The 27050-nt window shown below is 47.0% G+C and overlaps 1 protein-coding gene across 3 annotated transcripts in view; it reads right to left on the bottom strand.

The window, feature by feature from the left end:
- LOC144768106 (tyrosine-protein phosphatase non-receptor type 6-like) overlaps positions 1-27050 on the bottom strand; it is an 848841-nt gene that overhangs the window by 580328 nt on the left and 241463 nt on the right. For all 3 annotated transcript variants that reach the window (XM_078651512.1, XM_078651513.1, XM_078651514.1), the window contains 3 exons: positions 17988-18104; positions 15799-15912; positions 7577-7673 (listed from right to left, as the gene is read on the bottom strand). In XM_078651512.1, the coding sequence (XP_078507638.1) occupies positions 7577-7673; positions 15799-15912; positions 17988-18104 (328 nt within the window). The remainder of the gene's footprint in view (positions 1-7576; positions 7674-15798; positions 15913-17987; positions 18105-27050) is intronic.

Genomic DNA, 27050 nt, shown 5'->3' on the forward strand with positions numbered 1-27050 from the left:
AATTGGAATACTAACCCCTCGCCAATTCTGGCGACGGGGTTAGCATTCCACCCTTCTAGAGGGACACGACATGTATGTAACCCCTAACCCCGGTTAAAGTCAGACAGAGCCTTAGCATCCACAAAATGGATGCTGCCACCGAGACACAAGTCTGCCCTCCTGCTGCTGGGAGTCCTCCCAGAGCAGGAGATAAGGACAAAGGGTTTCCTGCCAGGGGCGGTGCCAGCACCGTCCCAGACAGGATTTTGTGTATTGTAGGTAGGCAGGGCTTCAGAGGAAGGTGACTGCACGTGGCACCCCGGTGCTCACTGTGCATAGGCTGGCTTGCACCAGTTCCAGGGACACTCCAGACCCTGTGCTGGGGAAAAGCCCGCCAAGGAAGTGGGTGTAACCACCCCCCTCCTGGTCCCACCCATAGGGCAGGACCTAGTCGCGTGCCAGCCCCCTTTTCCCAGATAAAGGTAGGGACTGGCCCCCTTCCACAGCAGATCATCTTTGGAATCAAGATACCACTTTCCACGAAAGGACTTCACGATTTCTTCCTCAAGATTCTCCCTTGTGGCTAAGGAGTAGTCACCCTGCATCCGCAGGCACCATCTAAGAACACTGCGGTCTGCTGCACGTCCTTCCTCCGGAATCCGACTGCCCAGCTCGACGAGACCCGGCTTCCCTGGCACCTCTGACCTCTACCCACCTCTACAGCACAGCTGAGAACCGTGGGTGCGACGAGAACTCGAGGGACCGCCCATCGCCAAGACTGCACGACTTCTGCACAGCAAGCCCACCGAGTAATTTCCTGGTGAGTGCTTTGAGGTCCGAGAAGCCCCCACCCTGAGCAGCTCCAACACCGAAGAGCAGCCCCCCAGCATCTCCACGATCGGCGTGGGGCCCTTCTGCTTTTTGCTGCTCACCGCGTTGTTTGGCTACTAGCCCGCTGGCTTGTGGCCTTCCGAACGACGCCCGACGACAACACTGCTGCTGGTCTGGTTGCTCCAGACTGGCCCTTGCTTCCCTCCATCGGAGAAGTACCCTGGACCCTCCTGGTCCGGCTAAGACGCCATTTTAGGTCCACCGCGTGGGCCTTGCATTTGCCAAGACTTGTTGCCCAATCCTGGGTCCAGCGACGTCGACAGCAAGAACCTTCGTGGGACAGCTCGCACCTCCATCCTGGTCGCCGACAACGCCTCCTGGTCCGAGAGACTGCAGAGCCCAGCAGCGCCCACTCACCTGACTGCGGTGACTTCGCCCGGTGCCATCCTGGTGCCCACTTAATCACTGGCTAGTGATTCAAGAACTTGGTCCCCTCTGCTTTCAGGTTTTCTTCTTCCTTGATCCAGGCTTGGATCCATCGAACTTTTCTTCACTGGTCGCCTGCCAGCAACTTCCTTCTTCCGGGCTCCTGGTCCGGCACGAGGATTCCCAACGTCTTTTCAGACCTATGCAGCTGCAGCCCCTGGGCTAGGTAACTTCGGCATTTCGGTGCCCCAGCATAGCCTCACTATCCAAGGGTCAGGATCCACTGTCGTTTTCTCCCTACCAGGTCGGGTTCGCCCGTGAACACTAACTTTGTGAAATCTAGCCTCCATAGACTTTGTCCCGCATCCCGCGTGAGAGTGCACACTCTGCACCCGAGTCCCCTAGGCCTCCTAGAAGTAATCTAACGATTCTATAGTCAAGTCCTAGCGAGTCCAAAGCCTATTAGTACTGTACTTACCTGCTAGTAATTTCGCATTCCACTTTTAGAGTATATGGTTTTTCGTGCCCCTCGGGCATTTGTGTATAACGTGCTAACTTAAGTATTTTCATAAGAGTTTTGTTGTGTGCTTAGCACCCTGTCCTCATAAAGAGTACAGGGTTGTTGTGATTCTAATAAATACATTGTTTATTTTCATAACACTTGTGTGGTGTCCTTTCACTGGGTGTTCAAGGGGTAATGTGATGGTAAAACAGCTGGCTTAACACGCCCTCTAGAGTCTTAGCCTTAGACTGCTCGTATCCATGCTACTAGGATAGCTGGTCTATAAGGTTGACTTACAACCAATCATCAATAAGGGTTGTTTGGACTGATATATAGTGATCACTAGAATAGTGAACACTGCACATCAGGCCAACTTCTCACAAAACCCTACAACCAGAATTTAAACACTAAAGCAGCAATTCTTACTCTACTTACAACTCCGACATGCTTTGACCCCCTACATCATCATTAGGCAAGTATTACCGGAACTCATGGCAGAGCTGCAAATGGTGGCTTTGGGGGACCACGGGGTATCATAGATCACCTGTAGGATAATACACCACACACCTGATTCCTTTGGGGTCCCGCGCTCTGCCGACTAGGCCTGCTCACTGATGAAGTGAACAGGCGCCAGAGCCGCCCGCAAAAATCGACAATCTCTACCAGGTTCAGACTAGTGCAACTAAACTGCCTTCATAGGGTTCACTTTACTAGACACAGATTATGGCATATGGGCGGATAGCCTCCCCTGACTGTCTCCGATGACTGGCACCCAACGGCAACCTGCTTCATACCACTTGGAGCAATCCCAGAATATGCCCACTCTGGAGACAGGTGATTTCTTTTTTGCAGGAAGTGCTGTGGTGGTCCATACCATATGATCCCAGGCTAACCCTTCTACACCTAAACACGACCATTAGTGGGTACAGAGAAAACAAACAATATCCCAACTGGTATTATTGGAAAGACAAATAAATACATATTCATCAAGCATTATGAGAACAGAAAACAGAGACTCGATAAATTTTTTGAATGTGCTCATGGCATCAAGACAAATTGTACTTGGTGCTCAAAGTGTGCAAGTGACATACATAGTGGCGACGCAAGTGACAATTGTGATCAGCATAAACGGCGCATGGTGAATGGTGCTTGGATATATACAGTGGAAAATGGAAAACAGTGTGGCTCCAAATGAATCGTTAAGCATGAGTTTTCAGTTGTGTTGACTGTAATTAGGATGGACCACACTGGGGGATGCGCCTTTTATTGCGCTGAGCAGTCAGCGCAATAAAAGGCGCACTGTATGTCACTTGCACACTTTGAGCACCAAGTACAATTTGGGTTGTGTTGTTATTTGTCTACCTACAGTGCTGTTAAAACTGTAAATTGCCCTACTATTTCTATCTATTACATGATGCCATGAGCACATTCAAAACACGTATTGAGTCTCCTTAATTCTGTTCTCATAATGCTTGATGCATATGTATTTATTTGTCTTTCCAATAATACCAGTTGGGATATTGCTTGTTTTCTCTGATTATCTACCCCAATCCCAAACGTGGTTGATGGGGTCATTCTCTTGTAGTATTTTACAACATTGGTGGGTACTGTCATATATTAACACTAATTTGATTGGTACTCACAGTAGCTAAACAGGATTTTGCCCGTCATCAGAAAAACAAAGTAAAATTCTCCTTTTCCTCTGCTCGGTTGATCAGAGGGAAAGGGGAATGGAATTTTGTATGAGTATGGAGAAGACAGTTTATGAAGTTAGTGGAGGCCCCAGGAAATAACTTAAAATATGGGGCGAGAAAAGTATACTGGGAGAGAAGGGCACAGGGAGCAGGTGGGGTCGGATGGCATGCGCCTTTATTTCTTTAGTCTTCGCTTTCTTTCTTTTCATGTGTATGCTTCCAGTAATGAAAACATCACTAAAATGTGTTATAAGCCTGTGCAGGTGACCCATGCCATTTCATAATGGATGGGGATGTGGAATGAGAGAAAGGATTGGACTGAAAGGGTTCAAGTAGGCCCAATTAAGCAGCACACAATCATTTTGAGTAAAACGTCGACAAGTTCCCTAATTGAGTTCATATAGAAATATATATGACTTGTAAAATAATAACATACATACATTTCCAAGACTGCTGTCATTTAGGAGTAACAATATGTAAATATGTGCAAGAATGAAAACAATTTGCTAATAACCAGCAACACTCACTATTTTAATGAGATGCATGAGGTTGATAGCGAGCATTTGGATCTGGAGGAGCCACGTCACTGGCGATGCTGCTGTCACCTCCCCCCAGTGGCTGGCGATGGTGCTGCTGGCCTCCCCCTGACGTAGACTGAACAGGACTGCGGGGGGTGACGCAGATCACTGCACTGCAGGAGCCACCGGCAGTCTACTCACCGCCACTGGCGCTGCCAGGTACTTCAACGGGTCTGAAGGAGGGTGGCAGCGAGCAGCAGCGATGCTCCGACTCCAATCACAGCTCGCTGTCCCGCCACAGGAGACTCCTCCTCTTTCACAGGAACAGCTAATGTATCCGTAGCATGCGCAGTACCATCCTGCATGATGCCTAGACCGTATTGCATAGACCATGTTGTGTGACACACCTACAGGCGGCAGCCGACAGACTAACGTGTTACGACACACCGTCTGGAAAGCACTGCCCTAAGGGATGCAGCTTTTTAGTTATTTAAATATTTTTTTCTCTAGCTTATGGTCTTTTTATTTTTTGTATTCTGAACACCATGCCTAAAGAACTTCACATCTTGTTTTCAAAATGTGTGCACATATGGATCTGAAGCAGATTCTATGCTGAAAACTTTGAAAAATATTTGAATTGAATTGGATGAAGAAGTACACTTGCAGTTGGTCTTTCCAGCAAGTACTGGGGCAAAGGGGTTGAATGAAGATGGTCATATGCACAAAAGCTGTATGAAAGCTGTGTGCTATTGGTTCTGCAGTAGGAAGTTATGGGGGGTCACAAAAGGTGTACTTTATTAGAAATTAATACATGGAATTAATGTTAAATAAGAGAACTAAAAGGTTTGGCGGAGGGCCATGCCCCATCAGCCCTGGAATTGTGGATGGGCAGCGGTAGGGTGTACTCAATACTGGTTTGCCACATCAAAAGTCTGTCCCCAGGCACAATGGTGCAGGACACAATAAAGGGCACAACCACAAGGACATGGCCCTCGGCCAATACTTCCCAATCACAGTCTTATCACAAGCGCTCCAAATCCATGTATATTTTTTGTTAGAGTTTGTCTCTGGGTGTGTTATGGTTTGGTAGTGACAATATCCTGCCACTTTTAGCTGTTTTTAATTTTTATAAGGTTGATTAACCATAACATTTTTAAATGTACATTTTATATCAGAATGCTTCATGTTTTCTTAGAATATAGTTTGGCAACTCTGCATAATTAGCTTTTTCATCTTTTAGATTTGCCGTTTCTCTATTAGAGGTGTGAGAGCTTATTTCTCTGTATATTAAACACATTACAAATTGGGCGTGTTGTGTTTACAACTATTCTTCATCTTGCACCAACGTCACAAACTATCACGTATAAACGTTGTTCTTCTTGTTCCAAATAAAGAATTGCGAGGCTATCCCTAATAACAGAGAATGTTCCCAGAGACCGGTCTCCCTCTGGACCTAACCAAGTACATGCTAACTGTCTCAGGCTAGTGCTACACAATCTATCAATTGGATTGCCTGAATAAACTGTGACAACCTCTGCAGACCTAATCTAGTACTATCACGAGAGAAACTTCAAATGTATTCTGAGGAAAAATGTTTCTTCTTGCTGGTTCCCTATTGGTGCATATCCTGAGAACCATACACTCATGTAGAACCTATGAATGTCTTTGTCTAAAGTCCTATGAAAGGACATGTTGATTTCTATGTACAGGAGACCCCTTTGCCCCACCTTTAGAAGGCTAATCTTTGCCGGATTTCACTTAGAACTGTACCGAGTTCTTTGAACTTGTGATTTGTATGCTTTCCCGCTGAACCTACGTATGGCATGTTTGATGTAAATCTGCCTATTATTTCTTCATAGAAAGCTTTGAAACGAGTATCCCTTTGTCTGTCATTCTTAAAAGAATGTTTATCGCTTGCTACCGAGCTTAATCAATTGTCTGAAGGTGAGGAGTCCAGTAGGAAAAAAAACAAAGTCCATATCTGGGCTACTCCACTCCTAGTCCTAGCAGTTGGCGCGCCCGTGAGCGGGTTTTCAGGATAAGTGTTCGTGCTGACAGAGGCTCAAAAAATGATATTTTGTTTGAGAAACAGCATTTCAGAGTTGATTGTTTCTCAAGCCTCTTAACAGTTTCCTGTTGAGGGCAAATTGTAACGTTCTCAGGTGTGTTCTCAAAGCCCCTTAAGATGGTAACCCCCTTGCCCTTCTAAGTTCGAATAACATCTTTTATATAAATAGTTTCTGAAATCTAGCCTATTCATTCGAGAACTAAGTAATGGAGGGCACAGCGAAAAATCACATGTATTCTCAGCTAGTCAGGTGATTCGGTTCTTGCACCAACATTGCCATTTTGAAAATCACAAAAAGCACTTGAGCAATCAAGGGAAAGTTTGTGTTTAAAAATATAGGGGCAGATGTATCATCCGTTTTTTTTGTCGCAAACGCTGCGATTCGCAAAATAGCAGCGTTTGCGAGAAAAAAAACGGGATTTGGAATGTATCATGCAAAAAGCCTCGCAATATTAAAGAATCGCAAATTTTGCGATTCCTTAATATTGCGAGGCTTTTAAGAAATGGCAAATTGCGATTTCTTAATTGAAATGTATTAAGCATTTCAGTGTTGCGATTTTTTTACTAAGAATTCGCAAATTACCACCAACTTGTAGTTGGTGGTAATTGGCGAATTCTTTTCAAAATGCACTTTTTTTAAATTCTAAAGGTGCCATATGACACTCATACATATGTGCGCCATATGCGCACACATGTCAAATTCAGGGGTGCAGCAGGGTGTCCTTAAGACACCCTTGCACCCTTGAAATTATTCTCAATTTGCGATTAGCAAATTGCTAATCGCAAATTGAGAATAATTTCACATTCATTCCTATGGGCCTCCTGGCACATAGAAATGAATGGGAAATTATTCCTTAATTGCGATTAGCAATTTGCTAATCGCAATTAAGGAATTTTAAGAAATCGCTAAAAAATAGCGAATTTCTACATACATACCAGTTTGCACTTCTCAAATAGCGATTCCTTAAAAATCTCTATTTGAGAATCGCAAAATGGTATATTGATACATCTGCCCCTTAGTTATCTAATCAGTTCTGAAGCTGAACCATACAGATGGCGCTAAAGTTAAGATGTCAACTCTCTATTGTACTTATTTACTCTGTAGATAGCTCAAAAATGACTGCCCAGGTTTACATCAAACTAAAAAAAGATCCCAGGTGGAACGAGCCCTTCGTCTCTGCCACTCTGTGCAGATTTTGTTGCAATCTTGAGTGAAACGTATTCTTATAATTATGAGGGGAAAATCAACTTTTGTCACACCTGCACCCATTTTAGTTTCATCCCTCATTGTCCAATCTGTTTGAAATTTGCAAAAAATGACCAGCGTTGATTAAAAGTGGACTTTGTAAAACTTATGTGTACTTTGTAGAACAACTTGGAGACTAAAAACAAAGGGCACCAAAGCTATAAGGCATTACATAGCACTTTTCGCGGATCCATAACTACAGATCCGCTCTCTGATAGGTACAGGTACATTCAGAGGTCTTACACAGACTCAGATCTCCTACGGGCATAGGTTCAGAGCTCCTCCATGTCTATAGGTGCCGTCCATACTCACAGGGTAGGATGTTCTTGTACCGGTTCTTGCGCTTGTTCTTCAGCCGCTGTCCTTCAGAGTGGTCTCGCAGCTGCTTGGCCTCCTGCTTCTGTAAGGCCTGGAAGCCACCAAGATGAGGCAGAATGTGAATTAACCAAGGAGCAGGAAATGTGATGGGGCAAGAGAAGAAGGAAGTGAGCGATAAGAGGACAGACTAGAGGACGAGAAGTGGATATAGTGAAGGATAGGGAGCGACAAAGGGAAAGAGGAAGAAATAGTAAAAATACCATCAAAAAAATAAACATTTAAAGAGACACATACCATGGGCAACCAAAGAAGAGCAAACATACACCAGGGCTTTAGACAGTCATGGCGTGGATGACTCAGGTGCTAACCCTTAAATCACATCTATAAGAAATGCTGATCTATGTGCAACTGTTGGAACTGATACCTCAACAGAATTAGCTTAGGACCAAAAGCAATGGGGTGATGGGTGCAAAGTGCAGATGGACATGAGAGGGCCAGACGAAAAGAGACAGCAATGAGCTCAAGGAAAAACTAGATTAGGAGAAGGGAGAGTGACGAACAGAGATACAGAGAGGGGAAAGACAGGAATAACAGATGAGAGGGAGAGAGAGTTAGGAGGAGAGAGAGTAAAAGAGCAAGAGCAGTGATGTAAAGTCCCTAATGTTCGACGCCATTTTAAGAATGCTCCCGTCTCCATCTTGAGTTATGGGAGTAGCTATTTTCTCAATATTAGGTCATGGGCGTCACCATTTTTTCCCAATTTATGCGGAATCATTATCATGACGATCCTTAACGCAGATGTTGTCTGATCGTATCATTATAAGGACTGTGAAATTGTCAAGTCATTCAAGCAATGACATAGATATCACACCTTATGCGACACCAGTCAGGGACAAGTGTCTAGTTATCAAAATTTCAAGGTCAAATAAGAGCACGCACGGAGATATAGTCGAAACAGAATAGTCTGAATTGTTGTCCATTTACCTTTTAGGATCATCAGGATATGTCTGGAATGTACACCTTGATGCAAATAGCCTATGTCAGAAACTCCTGAACTTATGTACGAAATCCAATCCTTTATAAGAGATAGTATAAAAGGACTGCCACTTGACCATTTGCTTGTCAGGAAAGGTTTTCTGCCCAGATTATCGCACCAGATAATGCTGGAGCCGATGCTGACTGCTGCTAGAGCACCAAGAAGTTGCAGTTCAGTTCATTAGTCTTTATTTCGAATAAAATTCATAAAAGACCACAGAATAAAAACATTTTCAACATATCAACATTTTTACATTTCACAGTGGAACCCCAGGTATAAAAAGAATTTGCCATCAGGCAATATACAAACATTAAAAAGGCAAAAAAAAAAAAAAAAAAAAGGGTTACAAGTTCTTTGCGCGAATCAGCCACATCCACCCCAAAAATTTAGCAACACAGATCACAGATTTTTCAGTACGCATGTCACGTAATTTCAGCAGGGCTGTACGATTCCCCTCACAATTTAAGGTTTTACAAATTGGTTTCAACCATTTTAGTCGGGGCAATCGATATGCTGGGCAAGCAAAAAACAGATGGCCAATACTTTCAACCTGGTCAGGACAATAAGGGCATTTGATGCTTGAATTCTTTGCCCACTTTGCAGTAAAGGAATTGATCGGCAAAGTGCCCACCCGAAACTGATGATACAGCTTACGGTCGAGGGTTTTGCATATCAAATCCCAATAGGGCTCAAGGGACGGTATTATCTTGTGTGTTAAAAACAGTCCCGTTAGGCTATTTTCTGATGAAAGGGAGACCATTACAGATTTCTTTGCAGCCCAAAATAGCTCTTTAAATTCCGCTTTAGAAGGGAACCTAGAACATTCGGGATGTAGCCATAATTCGGGGAGGCCCATAGAATGCAAAATTTGTTTGACCTCCCGCACCCAAGGAATTTTCTGGGCACCCCACGATGATCTAATCTCGCCCAGTTCGTGAGCGAAAAGACTAAGCTCTTGGGTCGTCCAGAGGCGTCGCCAAAGAGCAGCAAGACGATACTGTGCCATCTCATCCAGGGGTCTGCAGCCTAAGTCCAAAAGCAATGGTTTTATGGGTGTCGATTGAGGAAGCCCCACTAGGTTCCGAAAGAACCTGTTCTGTGCTATGGTTAGTGCTGACAAGCCTTTGTAGCCCCATATGTCCGCGCCATACAGGGTAGCTGCATTAACCTTGGCCTCATAGATTTTTAACGCTGGTGTAATGCGTTTGGTCAAGGTTTTTTTCTGTTCCTTCAGCAAGCATCCTGTGAGGCGAACAAATTTAAGAATTTTAACCTCCAACTGGGGGTTCCAAGTAAGTTGATGGTCAAGGGTCACGCCCAAATAGGTCATGACTTTGACCTGTTCGATTGGGACACCTCCTAATAAAAATGAACTTTTGATTTGTTTATTTTTGTTAAAAACCATAAATTTAGTTTTTTCAGCGTTAATCTGAAGGTCATTTTCTGTGCAAAATTCTGCAAATCTATTTAGAGCTGCTTGTACGCCACTCCGAGTCTTGGAGAGGAGCAGGGTGTCATCTGTGAATATTAACATGGGGTACTTTGATCCCCCCAGGGTGGGAGCGTCTGTTTGTGTTTCGCTAAAGAAAGCAACCACCCGATTAATAAACAGGAGAAACAGGGTGGGGGCCAGCACGCAACCCTGCCGGACCCCACGTTCCACAGGGAAGCTAGCGGTCACCTGACCCTGTTTCCCCCATCTTACTCGGGCAAAGTTATCCTCATGTAAGCGCCTAACCAGCTCTAATAGTTCAGGTGGAAAGCCCATGAGTCTAAGGGCATCCCAAAGTTTAGCCCTGGGAACCAAGTCGAATGCCGACCTAAGATCGACAAAGGCGGCGTAGATGACACCGCCGCCCAAAAAGACCACCTTCCAATACAGCATGGTTAGACGAAACACCTGATCTAGGGTGCTGGTGCCTGATCTGAACCCTGCTTGCATGGGGGAGAGTATATTGTTCTGCTCAATCCACCCCTGTATTCTAGCTAGGGCCATTCTTGATACCACTTTCTGTATGGTATCAATCAGGCTAATGGGGCGATAGTTTTTCGGTGAAGATCGATCCCCTTTCTTGTAGACTGGAAGTATTTCAGCCCCTTTCCAGGATTGTGGTACCCTTGCCCCTGCTGCAATAGAATTTGCTAAAGTTGTTATGTAAGGGACCCACAGTTCTAAATTCAGTTTAAAAAGGTCTGCTGGTACTGCATCTATACCTGGGGCTTTCCCAGACTGGATTAAGCCTAAGGCATGTTCAGTATCCGAGGTACAAAAGGTAAGCCTATCCCCATAAATTACTGGTATGGTCCCCGCTACGGACTCACCTGCCAGCTGGACGATATTAGGATCTTTAAATTGAGAGGAAAAAAATTCCACCCAATCAACAGCGGGAACATGATTTTCAGGTGTAAGTGAATCGGAGCCCCTGCCCTATCTGACTAACTCCCAAAGCTTAATTTGGTTGGACGACTCACAGGCTTTAAGGAGTTCAAGCCAGTACGAATCATCCCATTCCCTTTTAGCTTCCCAAATGATATGTTTGTAGGCCTGTCTCGCTATCCTAATGTCTGGAGTGTTTCTAGATTTAACAGCAGCAATTAAAATGCTGTGGGCTTCTCTACAATTTTTGTTATACCAACCCTTGGGTTGCTTCACTTTCTGTTTTCTACATGGCCTAGTGAGCAGTTCCCTAATGGCCACAAAACATGCCTCATGGAGATCAACAATAATGGGCTTTGCCCTGTCATTAGATGATAATGCACTCATCTTATCTCTAGTATCTAAGACCAGTTCTTCTATTTGACAGACAAGCTCCTGATCAGCTATGACCCTCGACCATTTGACCCGTCTTCTGTTGTCACTCAAGACTAGGTCTGATGTGATACAGGCTGTTTCTGCCAGGGGGAGCCCTAGACCCGGGACCTTAAGTACAAGTGAAAGTGGGTTGTGGTCGCTCTCTGGCCTTGTTTCTATTGACATATCCACTACAGTATCCCAGGAGTCAATGTTGACCAATATATAGTCAATGCGATTCGCACTAAACCCATTATTAAATGTTGGTTTACCCGCCTTGTCAGATAGGCTACGGCCGTTCACCGCCCGGAACCCCCATTCCAGGCAGAGTCCGAGCCAGTGGAGGGCAGCCTCCGTACCCCTGACTCCCTTAGTTATTGCTAGCGGGGGAATATTCCAGACAACATCATCATCCATCCCTACGTCCTTAACAAAATTCAGGATGGGTTCGAATGAGCAGTTCAGGTCACCGGCCACTAAAACGAGCTGGTCACTTTTGTGCTCATTTAGGAGGTCTTCCAAGTCATTAAGGATAGGTTGCTTTTTACCACCCTGACAACCTCGGGCATAGATATTAATTAGAACAATATCCTTACAATTATCCTTGCTTAAGGATAAACAAAGGAGATCAGGGTTCTTCACCAGGATTTCCCTAACGCTGAAACCAAGTAAGTTTTTTATCCATATGGTTAAACCACCCGAAGCCCTACCCCTGGGGCCCTGCAATGCAGGTTTATAAAAATTTAGGAAGCCTACTCTATACAGGGGATCAACTGACCAGGTTTCCTGGAAAGCGATGATATCATGTGTAGAAATGTAATCAACCCAATCATCGTTATCCAGGCGACCCCTTAAACCTGCTATGTTCCAAGAGGCCATTTTAATTTCATTAACTGGATTACTAGGGCTAGGAGTCTCAGATTGTTCCAGAACTCCTAACTCAGCCGGAATTGAATTATAAACAGTGTCCAGTGTTAATCGTAGGCCTGAAGGCGACATGGAACAAGCCATACTGGGTAGTGCCTGGGGGGGCGGAATGAGATCTACTGGATGTTTTAAAGCATCCACCCCCCCAAGTCAATCGACCTCATCCAAGCAGCCAAACATATTTGATGTAGGAACACCTTGCCACCTGGTTCTCTGGGTAAGCCCACCATTCCCAATTACTCTGTGCCTGGGCTTTTGGATTGTCGTCCAAGACCCTCCCATTCCAAGCTGCCGTCGAGGAGGATAGAAAAAGGTGAGAGGTCTAACAACGACTGAATGGTCGTCTTCACAAGGGGCCCATAAACAAAGACGCTGTGCTGTAAGGGGGTCAGCAAATGACACCACTATACAGTCACCAGTAATGGATTTGTGAGTGGGTCCAACCCATGGTACTCTTCGCACCATTAAAACCTGACTTCTTTGGTGACTAGGTAGCTGTCTATTCTTGTTTAGCCAATGAGTGACCTTATTTTTAAGAGACCAAAGATTCTCTTTTGTTTGTGGGTCAAGAGTAGGTACACCAGCTAATACGATGACATATGGACTGGCCTCTGGTGGTAGATCGATATAACCACCACGAAAATTCGGTCGGCTAGATTCTAAGGATGGCAGATTCCTATTAGTCATTTGGTTAGGCTGTTGTACAACAGATTGGGGCCTGGGTTTAAAACGTGCTACATTTCGTTGAGAACTAGTTTGAGCCATAGCATTAGATAGTGTTGTATTTTTGGCAGGGCAAGCTTGTTGTCTGGGTTTGGGTGGTAATGGATCCTGAGACGGGAGACAGACGCTAGGATTGGAAGTAGTAATAGCGCTATCCCCAACTATTGTGCGAGGTTTTGGTACAGGTTTGGGTCTTGGGAGTAGGGGGGCCGGGGGATCTGACTCAAATGGCTGGGAAATTGAGCCCTCACCCTGTGAAAGCCTAGCTTCCATTTGCTTAAGACTAAAGCTAGCCAGTGTAACTATAGTCCTGTCCATTTCTAGCAAATGGTTTTCCATTCTGGAAAGTCTAAGTTCCAGGGGGGCAAGTAGCTTTTTAAGTGTGTCCCAAACAGTTTGTAAGAATGCCTCGTCCCCCCTCCTATCCCCCTCTACCACACTCAATCTACCCTCATTTGACCCTTCCTTATTCTTGTCTTGGAAAATTACCACTTGGGGATCAAACTCAACACCACTTTGAACAAGGCTGATGTCACTGCCTAGTACAGCTGTGGTGGTTTTATCTTTTACTTCCCCAAACCCAAGTGTGCCCAATGGTCGTCGACTATTAAAAAACTGAGATCTCGCAATTTTAGCCTTTTTGCGAGCAAAGGTAGACCTAGCCAGACTTTTTTTCCGCTGTAGGGCAACCTTTCTAGCATTAACAGCAATCTTGGGCATGACAATTTTTACTGGAGAGCTTATCCCAGCCACATAAGTAAGTGGTACAGGCTCCTCCATAGGGGTTAGAATAGGAAATGTGGGTGGCGAGTGGTGTATATCAGCCACTGCAAGCAAGGGACAAGGTCCCGATATACGCTCGGGGGTTAGCGCTAAGGCCAGCTTTCCTATGGATGATTTCTTGGAAAAAGCAATATCTAGAGACAATTTACGCGCAGCGTCTAGTTCTAGGGAAACCCTGTGCTGCATTTTATTGATTTCCGCGTCAATGGCCAAATTGGTCTTCGTGAGGAAGTCATCCAGGGTCCCACTGGGTTTTTTAAGGCCCTTGGCAGTTTTGCTACGACTGCCCCGTGAACACATCATAAAAACAACAGGGAACAAGGGCACAAAGGAATTAACGCAAGTAAAAACAAAGTTAATATAAAAACCCAAGGGATATGGCCCAGCCCAGACCTCTCAGACCTCGAACGGCCTCAAACGGCCCGCTCTTAGCCCGGTCTTTGCCCCGGGCTGCGTCCCGCGCTGCGGGAAACAAACACTGTTTATAGTAGTTGGTAAAGGGCGGGGGGCGGAGCTACAGGGAGAGCGGACCGGAAGGTGGGCTCGGTCTCGCAGGGACACCTGGGTCAGGTAGTCCCTGCACGCTCGCAGCCCTGTAGCCTTGCTGGTCCCACAGTCCAATCCAAAGTGCCCCCACGACAACAGGCAGAGTCGGCACAAGTCCCAAGACGAAGCGGCACCCGCGGAGCGGGTGCGGCGAGCTTCTCCAACAAGGGCAGAATGTGAGCGCGAGTCCAACAGAGCGCTAACAGCAAAACGGGTGTCCCAAGGGTCAGGGGCTGCTCCAGGTGATTTTAACAGCCCACCGATGGGCGGGGGGCGGAGCTACAGGGAGAGCGGACCGAAGGTGGGCTCGGTCTCGCAGGGACACCTGGGTCAGGTAGTCCCTGCACGCTCGCAGCCCTGTAGCCTTGCTGGTCCCACATCCAATCCAAAGTGCCCCCACGACAACAGGCAGAGTCGGCACAAGTCCCAAGACGAAGCGGCACCCGCGGAGCGGGTGCGGCGAGCTTCTCCAACAAGGGCAGCAGGTGAGCGCGAGTCCAACAGAGCGCTAACAGCAAAACGGGGTCAAGAAGTTGCTATATCGCAGCTAATGCAGATAGTGAACAGAGGCCAAGAGAAAGGACGCTGCTTTGGCGTATGTTTTCCTTTCGCATGCAACACTGCCTTCACGCCTCTTTGTGCGTTGTTTCTCCCCACGAAAGTCTAGATCGCAAGTTCTATTTTCCATGCTTTCCTAGGGCAGTGCATAGAAGTAGGGTTTAGGGTGTTTCGTTTTTAAATGGCATTTTAACTATGTTAGAAATGTTCATTTTCATTTGTGTTGTTTGCAACGTGCTTATTTGCTGTTTTTATGATATTCTGTGTGGTGATTTTAGAGTGCTGAGAAACAGGATAGCCCTGTTGGAATAAATGCTTTTAGTTAAAAGTTTCCATTCTTCTTAATGCCATTTGTGTGTGTGATATTATAAAGAGTGAAATAGGGTTGTTTTCGGGACCACAGTGTCCCAGGTCCTGCTTTAGGGATTGTAAGTAACTCCAAAGCAAAGACTCCACTTCAAAAGTGTATTGGGTGGGGTTCTGTGCAACTACATAATCGGTCTTTCACGTTCAGCATTGGTGCATTGAACCAAAGTTCAGCAGTGGCACCCTTGGGTGGGAAAGCAAACCTTGTAGAACTATGCCAGAGTTTTAGTTTAAGCAACAGCAGGAGTTTGGTGGAGTTAGAGAGAGAATAGGGAAGAGTGTAATAGGGTAGATGGGGATGAAAAAGGTTAGAGGGAGAGGAAAAGGGAGGATAAACAGAGAAGGAAGAGAAAGACCGAGAAAGAAGAGAGACAGACAAGTAGAGCAAGACGACAAGTGAGAGAGACATTAAGACAGAGAGAGACAGAAAAAGAGAGCCAGAGAGAGAGAGAGTAAACAAGAGAGTAAACAGACATTCCATCTTACATCAAACTCTTCCCAGAACCCAGAATTGTCTGTGTCCGCCACCTCAGATTTCTTGTCTAGCACCTTCATCCGGTTTTCAATGTCAGCAGCATGGAACCTGGTCGCAAAGTACGGCTGGAAATAGAGACAAGCATGAACCAAACAAAGAGTACTCAGTATTATAGACAGTGATAGCTGGCGGTGCCGAATACTGGAGACATACACAGTAGGGCACAACCATGCACCAACTAGGGTCTGGACCACTAAAAGAACACTACACAGTATTTATTCCGAAGCACATTGAACCATTATTCCAGTAGACAAGAGTAAAGGAAACTCACATTCACAAGTCATCAGCACAGAATGAACACTATTTAGTAGGAGCCCAGATTCTGGGTCTGTACAGCGGAATAACCATCCACCAGGGTGTCAAGAAAGCCCTGCCCTATTTGAAGAAGTCCATCATAGCGGTGCCATTTTCCCCCAGACTGGCTACCATTGCCATGGGAAGTGCCATATTATGGTAAAGCCCATTGAGAAATTCCACATCAGCCAGTAATAGAAGTTGCCCCAGTCTATGTGGACACAGTGAATGTACTTCTCAAAGTGGGGGTACATTGTCAGAACCCACATGGCATGTACACTTCACCTGCTGGTTGTGATTTCGCGGCATGTTGTAGAAATATGCCATGCGCTTCAAAGACCAATTGAAATCCTGCTCGTGGCGTCTTTCAGGGTGACAACATCACTGGTGGACTAGTTATCCTGAATTAGGCACATGCATGCCACCATTTCTGGCTAAGGTCCCCTATTAATCCACCACAGAATAACAAACCAGTTATTTAAAACCTGTAAAGTTTCTAATGTATGCCTTGTAGGTGACTTGAGGCTCTATTGAAATGGTTGTAAAATTAAACTAGCTATTTAACAGGACTGTAACTTGTGACCCCAAGTAACAGAATATCTGCTACAAAATCATGAAATCACTGAACTCTTATATAAAATGTAAATCTGTCACCTGTGCTTGTATGCTATGCTGTGCAGCTGGAACTTTAATCCTCTGAGATATTGCTTTAAAATTCAAAGCTGTGACCAAAGTCCAAATTACTTAAACTCCAGAGTTATCCTACCACTCCTATACCATGAAGCTTACTGGATACACATACATCTGCTAGACGAGCCAGAAATTCCAGTTTCCCTTTGTGGTTTTGTTGGCAAAATACTTTGTAAAAAAACACATATTGCACAGGCTGGCATGAACGCTGTTCCTCATGATGCCACCCTTCTTGACTTAGCCATTCATGACTTCACCCAGGTTCTGCTGGCACCCTCAATTGTGGGTTCCCACTATAGTTTCCCACTTCTCGCAGTGAGTGGGGTTCCCTTGGATCAGTATGCGCAAACATTTGCTTTTTTCTGAGAGCTTTCACTGCTCAAGCAGAGCTGCTAGAAATCGTTATGTTGCTTTTTATTATGACTCCACATCCATTTCCCCCAGATTTGTGTCCATTTTCATAGGTATGAGAGGGGAACCTACAGAGAAGCTAGAGCAGGGACTAAACCCGTTAGTACCAGAGGAAACCCAAACTATTGGCTAACACAAACTTGATTCCATTGTTCGTTTTTTCTCAATCTGGTAGTCAAAGACTGAGTCAACAAGCCAACCCCTCCCTTCCCTTGCTGGCTGCCCAGCTATGCAAGTCACACTCAGCCTCTTTCGAGCCAGGTCTGACTACTAAGAAGCAGCTCATCACTGGAGAATGCAAAGGTAAAACAGATTATTGTTTGGAGGAGGCATTAAAGACAGGTGCTTGGCATCAGCCCCTACCCGACCAGATAGGGAAAACATAAAATTGCTGCCGAAAAACTGTAATTCCATCAGCCCTTATATCTCTCATGCAACTTCTTCTCAGACTCAATTATGCAACAAGAGACCGATAAATTAGCAAGATGTTGAGAGATGGGTGGTGTGGGGTCTGACCACCTTTGTCTCCTGGATCTTGTCCATCTGAGGAATCCTAAGACACAGAAAGGGATGACTGCTCTGGGAGTGGAGGGCTAAGTGCGCTCTCAAGACAAGGAAAGGACTGACCATGCTGGGAGTGTATTCCCAAGACATGGAAAGGGCTGGGTCTGCTGGGTCTAAAGCCCTCAATCTAAACATAGAAAGGGCTGACTGTGCTTAGCTTCATTAACAGCAAAAGTCTTACCTGCTTTATGTAAACCAAAGATCCCGACAACTCCTCAATGTGCGTCTTCTTATAGTGTTCAATGAGGTCGGCCAAAGAATGAAACTTCTCATTCCCTCCTAGTGTGTATTTTCCATTCTAGGGTAAGAAATAAGATAAGATCATCAAGGGAGCCGATTCCAGTATCCTGCCTGAAAGTCGCAAGATTTCTGCCTGGATCCGATGGGGCAGATACACTGTAAAGGCAAACCTCTTGGGTCCACCTTTAAATGTGACTGATGTAAGACCTAAAGAGCTCTGGACCAGATTTACGGGGGGCTCTCGTGCAATGCAACGTGGTGGGAACTGCAGCGTGGGCCAACTTTCATGCACAAAAGCTATTTTATGCCTAAAGATGATATGAGTGCAGCGTCAAGGAGCTCCAACCCTCTGATCACAAATGCCTGGAGGTGTAAGTGGGATAGAACAGTGCACAAACCCACAGCAGTCCACATAAAGCCATAACTAGCACTACCAGTCTTTGCATAAAATACTAGTGCTAAAATAAACCAGGTCCAAACTTTAGGAAAAGAAAATAAGACATGATATTCCGACATATAACATATAATATCTGCAACATTATGCATTTTACACGGCTTATCCTATGCCTGTTTTCATCAAGAAAGAATTTGTTTAAGGGATGTACCACGAGTACAAATCTCATGAAAAATAATGCGGGCTCACTCAGGCTCCTCAACATTTTTGTGCATGCTTGGCTGGGTGAGTGTATGGCACTTAGTGCCATATGTAGGTAAATACCATTTACCGATTCTAAAATACCGAATTTTACCGATTCGGTATTTTAGAATCGGTAAATGGTATGTAGCTAATGATTCGGTAAATTTTACCGAATCGGTATTTGGGGGAGAACTTACAAGTGTGGCAGGGTGTCACATTGACACCCTGTTGTACCCCTGAATGGTGCATGGGTGCACATGTGGCACACATACATGCCCTAAGGGCATGTATGTCTGCCACATTGCACTGTTAAAAAAGCACAAAATTGCTTTTTTAACGGTTTTCGTTATTTACCACCAACTTGTAGTTGGTGGTAAATAACAAATCCTTGTATGTGAAGAGCACTCACTTGAGTGCTCCCTACATTAAGGATTCGGTAATTTACCGAATCAGTATTTAAGAATTCGGTAATTTACCGATTCCTTAAATTACTGATTCGGTAAATTACCGAATCCTTAAATTAGGCCCCTACATCTCAAATGCCTAATACCGGTTGGTAACGGCCGAAATTCGGTCATTTCAAGTTCAAGTTCAAGAATTTATATAGCGCACTACTCACCCAGAAGGTCTCAAGGCGCTTGGGGAGGGGGTTAATTATTTATCGAATAGCCAGGTTTTAAGTTCTTTTCTGAAGGAGATATGGTTCTGTGTAAGGCGGAGGTGAGTGGGAAGTGAGTTCCAGGTCTTGGCCGCCAAGTAGGAGAAGGATCTACCTCCCAATGGTGGATCTTTGGATACGCAGCACTGCGGCGAGGGCTTGATTGGAGGATCTTAGTTGGCGGGAGGGTGTGTAGAAGGACAGTCGAGTGTTGAGGCATTCGGGTCCTAGTTTGTAGAGGGCCTTGTGTGCGTGGGTGAGGAGACGGAACGTTATTCTCTTGTTGACGGGGAGCCAGTGGAGGTCTTTCAGGTGGCCGGTAATGTGGTCTTGGCGAGGGATGTCCAAGATGAGTCTCGCTGATGCGTTGGAGTTTTTTCTGTAATTTGGCTGTGATTCCGGCGTTGAGGGTGTTTCCGTAGTCTAGTCGACTCGTGACCAGTGCGTGGGTGACAGTCTTTCTTGTTTCGGAGGGGATCCAGCGGAATATTTTTTTGAGCATACGAAGTACGTTGAAGCAGGAGGATGAGACGGCGTTGACTTGTCTGGTCATCGAGAGTGAGGAGTCCAGGATGAAGCCAAGGTTACGTGCGTGGTCTGTGGGTATGGGTGCTGTGCCCAGAGCCGAAGGCCACCATGAGTCGTCCCAGGCAGAGGGGGATGATCCTAGGATGAGCACCTCCGTTTTGTCTGAGTTAAGTTTTAGGCGGCTGTTTTTCATCCATTCGGCTACTTCTTTCATGCCTTCGTGAAGATTGGTTTTGGCGGTGTTAGGGTCTTTGGTGAGGGAAAGGATCAACTGGGTGTCGTCAGCGTAGGAGATGATGTTAAGGTTGTGTTGACGCGCGATGGATGCGAGTGGACTCATGTAAACGTTGAAGAGCGTGGGACTGAGTGATGATCCTTGTGGTACACCACAGATGACTTCGGTGGCCTCTGATTTGAATGGGGGAAGTCGGACTCTCTGAGTTCTCCCAGTTAGGAACGAGATGATCCAGTCCAAGGCTTTCCCTTGTATGCCGATGTTGCTGAGGAGTTGTATGAGGGTGCTATGACAGACTGTGTCGAAGGCGGCAGAGAGGTCGAGTAGGATGAGGGCCACTGTTTCTCCGTTGTCCAGTAGTGTTCGGATATCGTCTGTAGCTGCGATGAGGGCTGTTTCGGTGCTGTGTTTGGCTCAAAAGCCGGACTGTGAGGGATCGAGGGAGTTGTTGGATTCAAGGAAGGCGGCGAGCTGGCTATTGACGGCCTTCTCAATGACTTTGGCAGGGAATGGGAGGAGGGATACGGGGCGGTAGTTTTTAAGTTCAGAAGGGTCTGCGGTGGGTTTTTTAGGAGGGCGCTGACTTCGGCGTGTTTCCAGCTTTCTGGGAAGGTGGCAGAGTTGAAGGAGCAGTTGATGACATCACGGAGATGGGGTGCGATGATGGAGTCTGCTTTGTTGAAGATGTGGTGGGGACAGGGGTCGGTTGGCGAGCCAGAGTGGATGGAGTTCATTAGTTCGGATGGTGTCATCAATGGTGATTGGGTTCCAGGTGCTGAGGTTTTTAGAGGGCGGTTTAGGTTCGGAGGGGGGTGGAGAGGGTTGATCGTTGGAAGTGTTCTCGAAGCTGTTATGTATGTCGGCAATTTTGTTGTAGAAGAAGGAGGATAACGAATCGCAGAGGTCTTGGGAGGGGGTGATGTTGTTTGAGGCTGCGGTGGGGTTGGTGAATTCTTTGACGATGTTGAATAGTTCCTTGCTGTTATGGGCGTTGTTGTCGAGTCGATCCTTGAATGCTGATTTCTTGGTGGATCGAATCAGTTGGTGGTGTTTGCGGGAGGCTGCCTTGAAGGTGGACATATTGTCGGTGGTTGGGTTTTTTCTCCATTTTTTCTCGAGAGTACGGCATAGCTTCTTGGATTTCTTAAGGTCGTCGTTGAACCAGGGGGCCTTTTTGCTGTCCTGTTTGTTGTGATGGTTTTTCAAGGGTGCTAGTTCATCAGCGCTGTGAGTGATCCATTGTTTGAGTTTGGTGGCAGCTTGGTTTGGGTCCGATGAGAGGGCGGGTGGGTTTTGGTTGAGCGATGTGAGGAGTTGGTCGGTGGTGATTTTGTTCCAGTTTCTTCGAGGAATAGGTAGTGGGGGGTTGTGGGTCGAGGTGGTTTTGTAGCTGAAGTGAACACAACTGTGGTCCGTCCAATGGAGAGCTGTGGTGCGATCGAAGGAAATGTATTTGCTGGAGGTGAAGATTGGGTCGAGTGTATGTCCGGCTGGGGGTGTCAACAAGTTGTTTGAGTCCGAGATTGGCCATGTTGTCAAGAAGGGTGGTGGTGTTGCTGTCGTTTTTCTTTTCCAGGTGAAAGTTGAGATCTCCTAGTAGAATGTAGTTCTCGGAGGCGAGGGCATGTGGGCTGATGAAGTCAGTGATGTCTTCGCTGAATTGTTTACGGGTTCCTGGGGGCCTGTAGATGAGGGTACCTCTAAGTGTGGTCCTAGGGTCGGTGTGGATCTGGAAGTGGAGGTGTTCGGCGGTTGTAAGGTTATCGTCGAAGCTGGTCGTGATTTTGATGTTGTTCTTGTGGACGATGGCGATGCCTTCTCCAGTTTGATTGGTGCGGTCTTTTCGGGTGATCTTGTAAGTGTCTGGGATGGCTATGGCGATGTCGGGTGTTGATGATGCGTTCATCCAGGTTTCTGTAAGGAAGGCGATGTCTGGAGAAGCAGTGTCGAGTAGGTCCCAAAGTTCAGTTGCGTGTCTGTGGATCGAGCGGGTGTTCAGCAGGATGCACTTCAGATGGTTAGAGTCGGAGCTGGGTTTGGGGGTAGTGGAAATGGGTTGGATCTTGATGCTGGTAAATTTGCAGGAATGGCAGGCAAAAGGACCGTGGGTACGTCCTGGGGCGGCTTCGAAACACTTTAGTGAGCGTTCGGGGTTAAGGGCTAGGAGGGTCGAGGTGTCATACGTTAAGCGGGAGGAGTGGGGGTTGCGGGGGCTAGGGGGTGTGGCGCTGGGCGCGGTCCAGGCGCGGACCGGCGCAGACGGGCTTACCTTTGGCGCACCTTCGGCGCGCATGGGGCGCGATCGCTGCGCGTGAACGATGCGCGTAAGAGCATCTGTCATATATGGATGGTGGAGGGGGAGGGGCGAGGGGGGGTCAGCTGGAAGGCGGGAGCGGGGTGGAGATCAGGGCAGGGAGGCACAAACAATAACAAACAAAATGGCGGCAATCCGATAATGCTACAGGACTGGGGTCCGATCGGCAGTGCCTCGAAAACAAATGGCAGTGGAGTCGGCACAATCAGGCAAAGGAAATCTGCAGGCAGCGCAACAGCACAAGTCAAAAAGTTGCAGTCTAGCGCTACGTTCAAATGTGCCTCCGCTATTATTATTTATTAATAGGCAGGCGGAGCAAACTCTCGCTGTCAAGTTAAATGAATAGTTATGCAGTCAATCAATTTAGATAATAATAATAATAATAAAGGGGTTTGTAAAGCGCCTGGTGACGCCATCCCGGCGTATCCCCGCGCTATGGAGAGAGTAGCAGGAACAGGAGCAGCCGACCTAGAGGGTGAACAAATGTGTTTTTAAAAGTTTCCTGAAAATTGTTTCAGTCTTGGCTAACCTAATTTCAATAGGAAGGGTGTTCCATTGGTTTGCTGCCAACACACGAAAGGAGCGACCTCCCATTCTGGCCTTTTTTACACGAGGAACTTTAAGAAGACCCATACCCATAGAGCGAAGTGCTCTGTGGGGCAGATAAGGGATGGCGAGATCCTTCAAGTATTCAGGGGCTTTCACAGATGTTATCCTATAACAAATTAAAAGTGCTTTAAAGAGGATCCTTTTCTTTATAGGAAGCCAGTGAAGGGCAGCCAAAGTAGGCTTGGATGCCGTTCTTTTGGGGAGTCTAAGAACTAACCGTGCTGCCGTGTTTTGAAGCACCTGGAGCCTTCTTATGTTCTTCTCAGTTGTCCCTAGTAACAACACGTTAGCGTAGTCAATGCGGGATGTAACTAACGCTTGGGTCATGATGCGTCTAGCCTCTAGAGGCAGAAGGTCCAGAGTGCGGTTTAGGGTCTTCATTACCCCAAAGCATTTCCCTACTAGTTTGTCAACGTGACTCTCAAAAGAGAGTTTGGGATCAACCCAGACCCCCAGGTTCTTAGCCTCCTTGCAAGGGATAGGCAGAGGGCCTAGACAAGGAGGCCACCATTCCTGAGTCCAGCTCGCACCATTACCCCCTATCACTAGAACCTCAGTTTTAGAGCCATTGAGCTTCAGGCAATGTTGGTTCATCCAGCCTGCAAGCTCTTGCATGCAGGTTTTAAAGTTGGCCGCTGCTAACGTGGGTGTCTGTGACAAGGAGATGAGCAGCTGCGTGTCATCGGCATAAGATACTAATTCTATGCCGTAAGACTGGACCACATCTGCCAACGGAGCCATATAAAGGTTGAACAGGGTGGGACTCAGGGCAGAGCCCTGAGGCACCCCCTGTTCTAAGGCTATGCTGTTAGAGAGAAACATGCCTCTCTGAACCTGAAAACTACGGTCAGAGAGGAAGGCTTTGAGCCATCCCAGTGCCGCCTTGGTGACCCCAGCACTGCTCAGACACTGTAGCAAGATGGAATGTGCCACAGTGTCAAACGCAGCGCTGAGGTCCAGCATAATAAGTGCCATTGTGTTACCTTCATCTGCTCCGATCCGCAGAGTTTCAGTCGCTCTCAGAAGGGCAGTCTCAGTCGAGTAGTTCTTTCGGAAACCAGATTGAGAGCTATGAAACACATTATTAGACTCTAAATGATCCATAAGTTGTGTATTTGCAAGTTTTTCAATCACTTTCGCAAGATAAGGTAAGAGAGAAATTGGTCGGAGGTTCTCCAGTATATCCTGGCTTACATTAGGTTTCTTTTTTATTGGCAAAACTATTGCTTTCTTCCAATCTCCCGGAAGGTAGGCCGAGGAGAAAGAAAGTTGGATAATGTGTCTAAAATAGGGCTCCAGTACTTCTAAGCTGGCATTAAGTACTTTTGGAGGGGCCGGATCACGGGGGGAGCCTGATTTGACACTTTTACAGACATTGACCAATATTTCCGAAGAAGGAACCAGAAAGCTGGTCAGATCCGATTCCATCGAACAGGCCTCTCTACTTTTTTTTTTTTTTTAACAGTTTATTTTTGTTGTTGCTATCACATGTTATACATTTGACCACAATCATTCTGTAGAGCAGCGTCAACATTCAGCTGTCTACGATTAACAGAGCAACTTTTTATTTTTTCCCCCCCCAACATAAAACTTGCTACTTCACGGGTTGCATTGATTGAGCTCGCACTGTAGGCTATTGCAGCATTGGTGTGTATACATTCGTTCATCAGCCCTAAAGCCAGTCTCTAATAATATCATTCACTCTTCTAGGCCTGTCCCCCAGTTCCCGGGGTCATTCTGTGTCTCGGGGTCCTCCTCCTCCCCCTTCATTGCACCAGATCCTCCTCGTCCCCTGAACTATCCCCATCCTCCTCTTCAGGCAAAGGTTCACAAATGTCCCCCCTGTATGTGTTCCATGGTATCCAAATTCTGTTCCATTTACGTGGATTATGTCTCTGCTGATATACTGCCCTCTCTGTCACCATGAGCATGTCCATATTCCTGCACCACTGCGCTAGTGTCGGTGCCTCTAGTGCTCCCCAATTTTTCGCGATATCTCGCTTCGCCATCATTACGCCAATGACCACCCACCCCTTTGCATTCATTGTTAAATCTGTTGGGCCCCATACATTCAGGAGACAAATTCTGGGGTCAGGCGTGAACGGGTTCTGGAGGGCTTGACCGATCGTGCGTGTGACACGCCTCCAGTAGTCCTGTATGATTGGGCAAGTCCATATAGTGTGGAACAGTGTACCCTCCTCTCCACATTCCCTCAGGCAATACGGGTGTTCTGCTCTGTGTATTTTGTATAGTGTAGTGCGTGTGTAGTAGACCCTATGCAGTACTTTGAGTTGGACCAGCCTGAATCGGGTGGAGATGCCCGCCTCTCTGGGCGACGCCAGGGCTGCGTTCCATTCTGCCTCATCCAGGTCTCCTACCTCATCCACCCAGTATCCCTTCAGCCTTTCAAGGGGATCCGGTAAGTTGTTCATCAGTTTGCGGTAAGTGAGGGAGGTTGCACCGGATTCCATGTAGTCCGTAAGCAATCGGTCCTCTAACGGGGCTGATTCCGGAAGCGTCACCCCTGGCTCTAATACCGACAAGAGCGCGTGTCTAATCTGTATGTACCTATATGTTTCGGTCACTTCTAGGTTATATTGCTCCCTCAGGGTTGCAAAGGAGAGCACTCCATCCCTTGTCCATAGGTCGCCCACCGTAGAGATCCCAATGGTATCCCATTGGTCAAACCCTTTTGAGCTGCGCAGGTTGCCGAGGGCTTTGGCGTCCCACAGTGGCGTAAGGTTAGTGATCACTCCCTCCCACGCCAGCCGTCTTTGCGCCTTGTGCCAGATGGCTACTGTGTGTTTGGTAGGTCCCACTAACTTTCTCACTAGTCCTTTGTCGTAGAGTGGTGCCAGAAGGGTGGATGTGCCCAGCTGGTGCCTATCCGCCTCATATGCCGGATCGTCATGTGCCGCGTGGACCCATTGGTTGATCACCTTGAGGTGAGCGGCCCAGTAGTACAATTCGAGGTTAGGGAGGGCTATTCCCCCACTGTACCAGTCTCTGGTTAATTTCAATTGCGCCACCCTCGCCGGTTTGTCACCCCACAGGAGGCTGGATAATTGCGCCGCCACGTGGCGGAAGAGCGATGCGGGGACCATCGCCGGCATGTTTTCCAGGATATAAAGGAAGCGTGGCAGCGCCATCATCTTGAAGAGCGCTGCTCTACCTAATAGTTTTAAGGGGAGATTTTTCCAGTGACGCACATCCGCCTTTAGCCTGTCCAGCTGGGGCTTGAGATTCAGGTCAACAAAGGTTGAGTGGTCCTTCGTGATCCATATCCCTAGGTATTTAAAGGAGAGGCGTTCTACGAGCAATTGGCAATCTTCAGGCAACGCTGGCAGGTCGCCCTGCACCATGAAGATTATGGACTTGGACCAGTTAAGTTTATACCCTGAGGCTGTACCGTGGGTTTCGCACAGTGCCAGTAGGACCGGGATGCCGTTCGTGAGGTCCATGAGGTAGACGAGCATGTCGTCGGCGTATAGTGAGACTCTATCTTCCCAACCGCCTCCCCAACTTACGCCTTTCAGCAGGTGGGTAGTTCTAATAACTGTGGCCAGGGGCTCTAGTACGAGGGCGAACAGTAGTGGCGAGAGTGGGCACCCCTGTCTCGTGCCCCGCGCCAGCGAAAACTCCCGAGATACGTGTCCATTTGCGGTTACCCTCGCCACGGGCTCGGTATACAGTAGTCTGACCCATGATATGAACACCGGGCCAATACCCATGTGTTCCAGGACCGCAAAGAGATAGCGCCACTCCACCATGTCAAACGCCATTTTGGCATCTAGTGACAGTACCGCCGCTGGTTCCTCTAACCGCGGGGCTCTGGCCAGCACCCCGTGCAGCCGTCTCAGGTTCAGCGCCGTACTCCGGTGCGGCATGAAGCCCGACTGGTCCGGGTGTATCAAATGCGTCAGGTGAGGCAGGAGCCTGGTGGCCAATAGTTTCGCCAGGATTTTATTCTCAGCGTTAAGGAGGGAGATCGGGCGGTACGATCCGCAGTCCTCAGGGGGCTTG

Source organism: Lissotriton helveticus, chromosome 7, assembly GCF_964261635.1.
Source record: "Lissotriton helveticus chromosome 7, aLisHel1.1, whole genome shotgun sequence".
Classification (NCBI taxonomy): domain Eukaryota; kingdom Metazoa; phylum Chordata; class Amphibia; order Caudata; family Salamandridae; genus Lissotriton; species Lissotriton helveticus.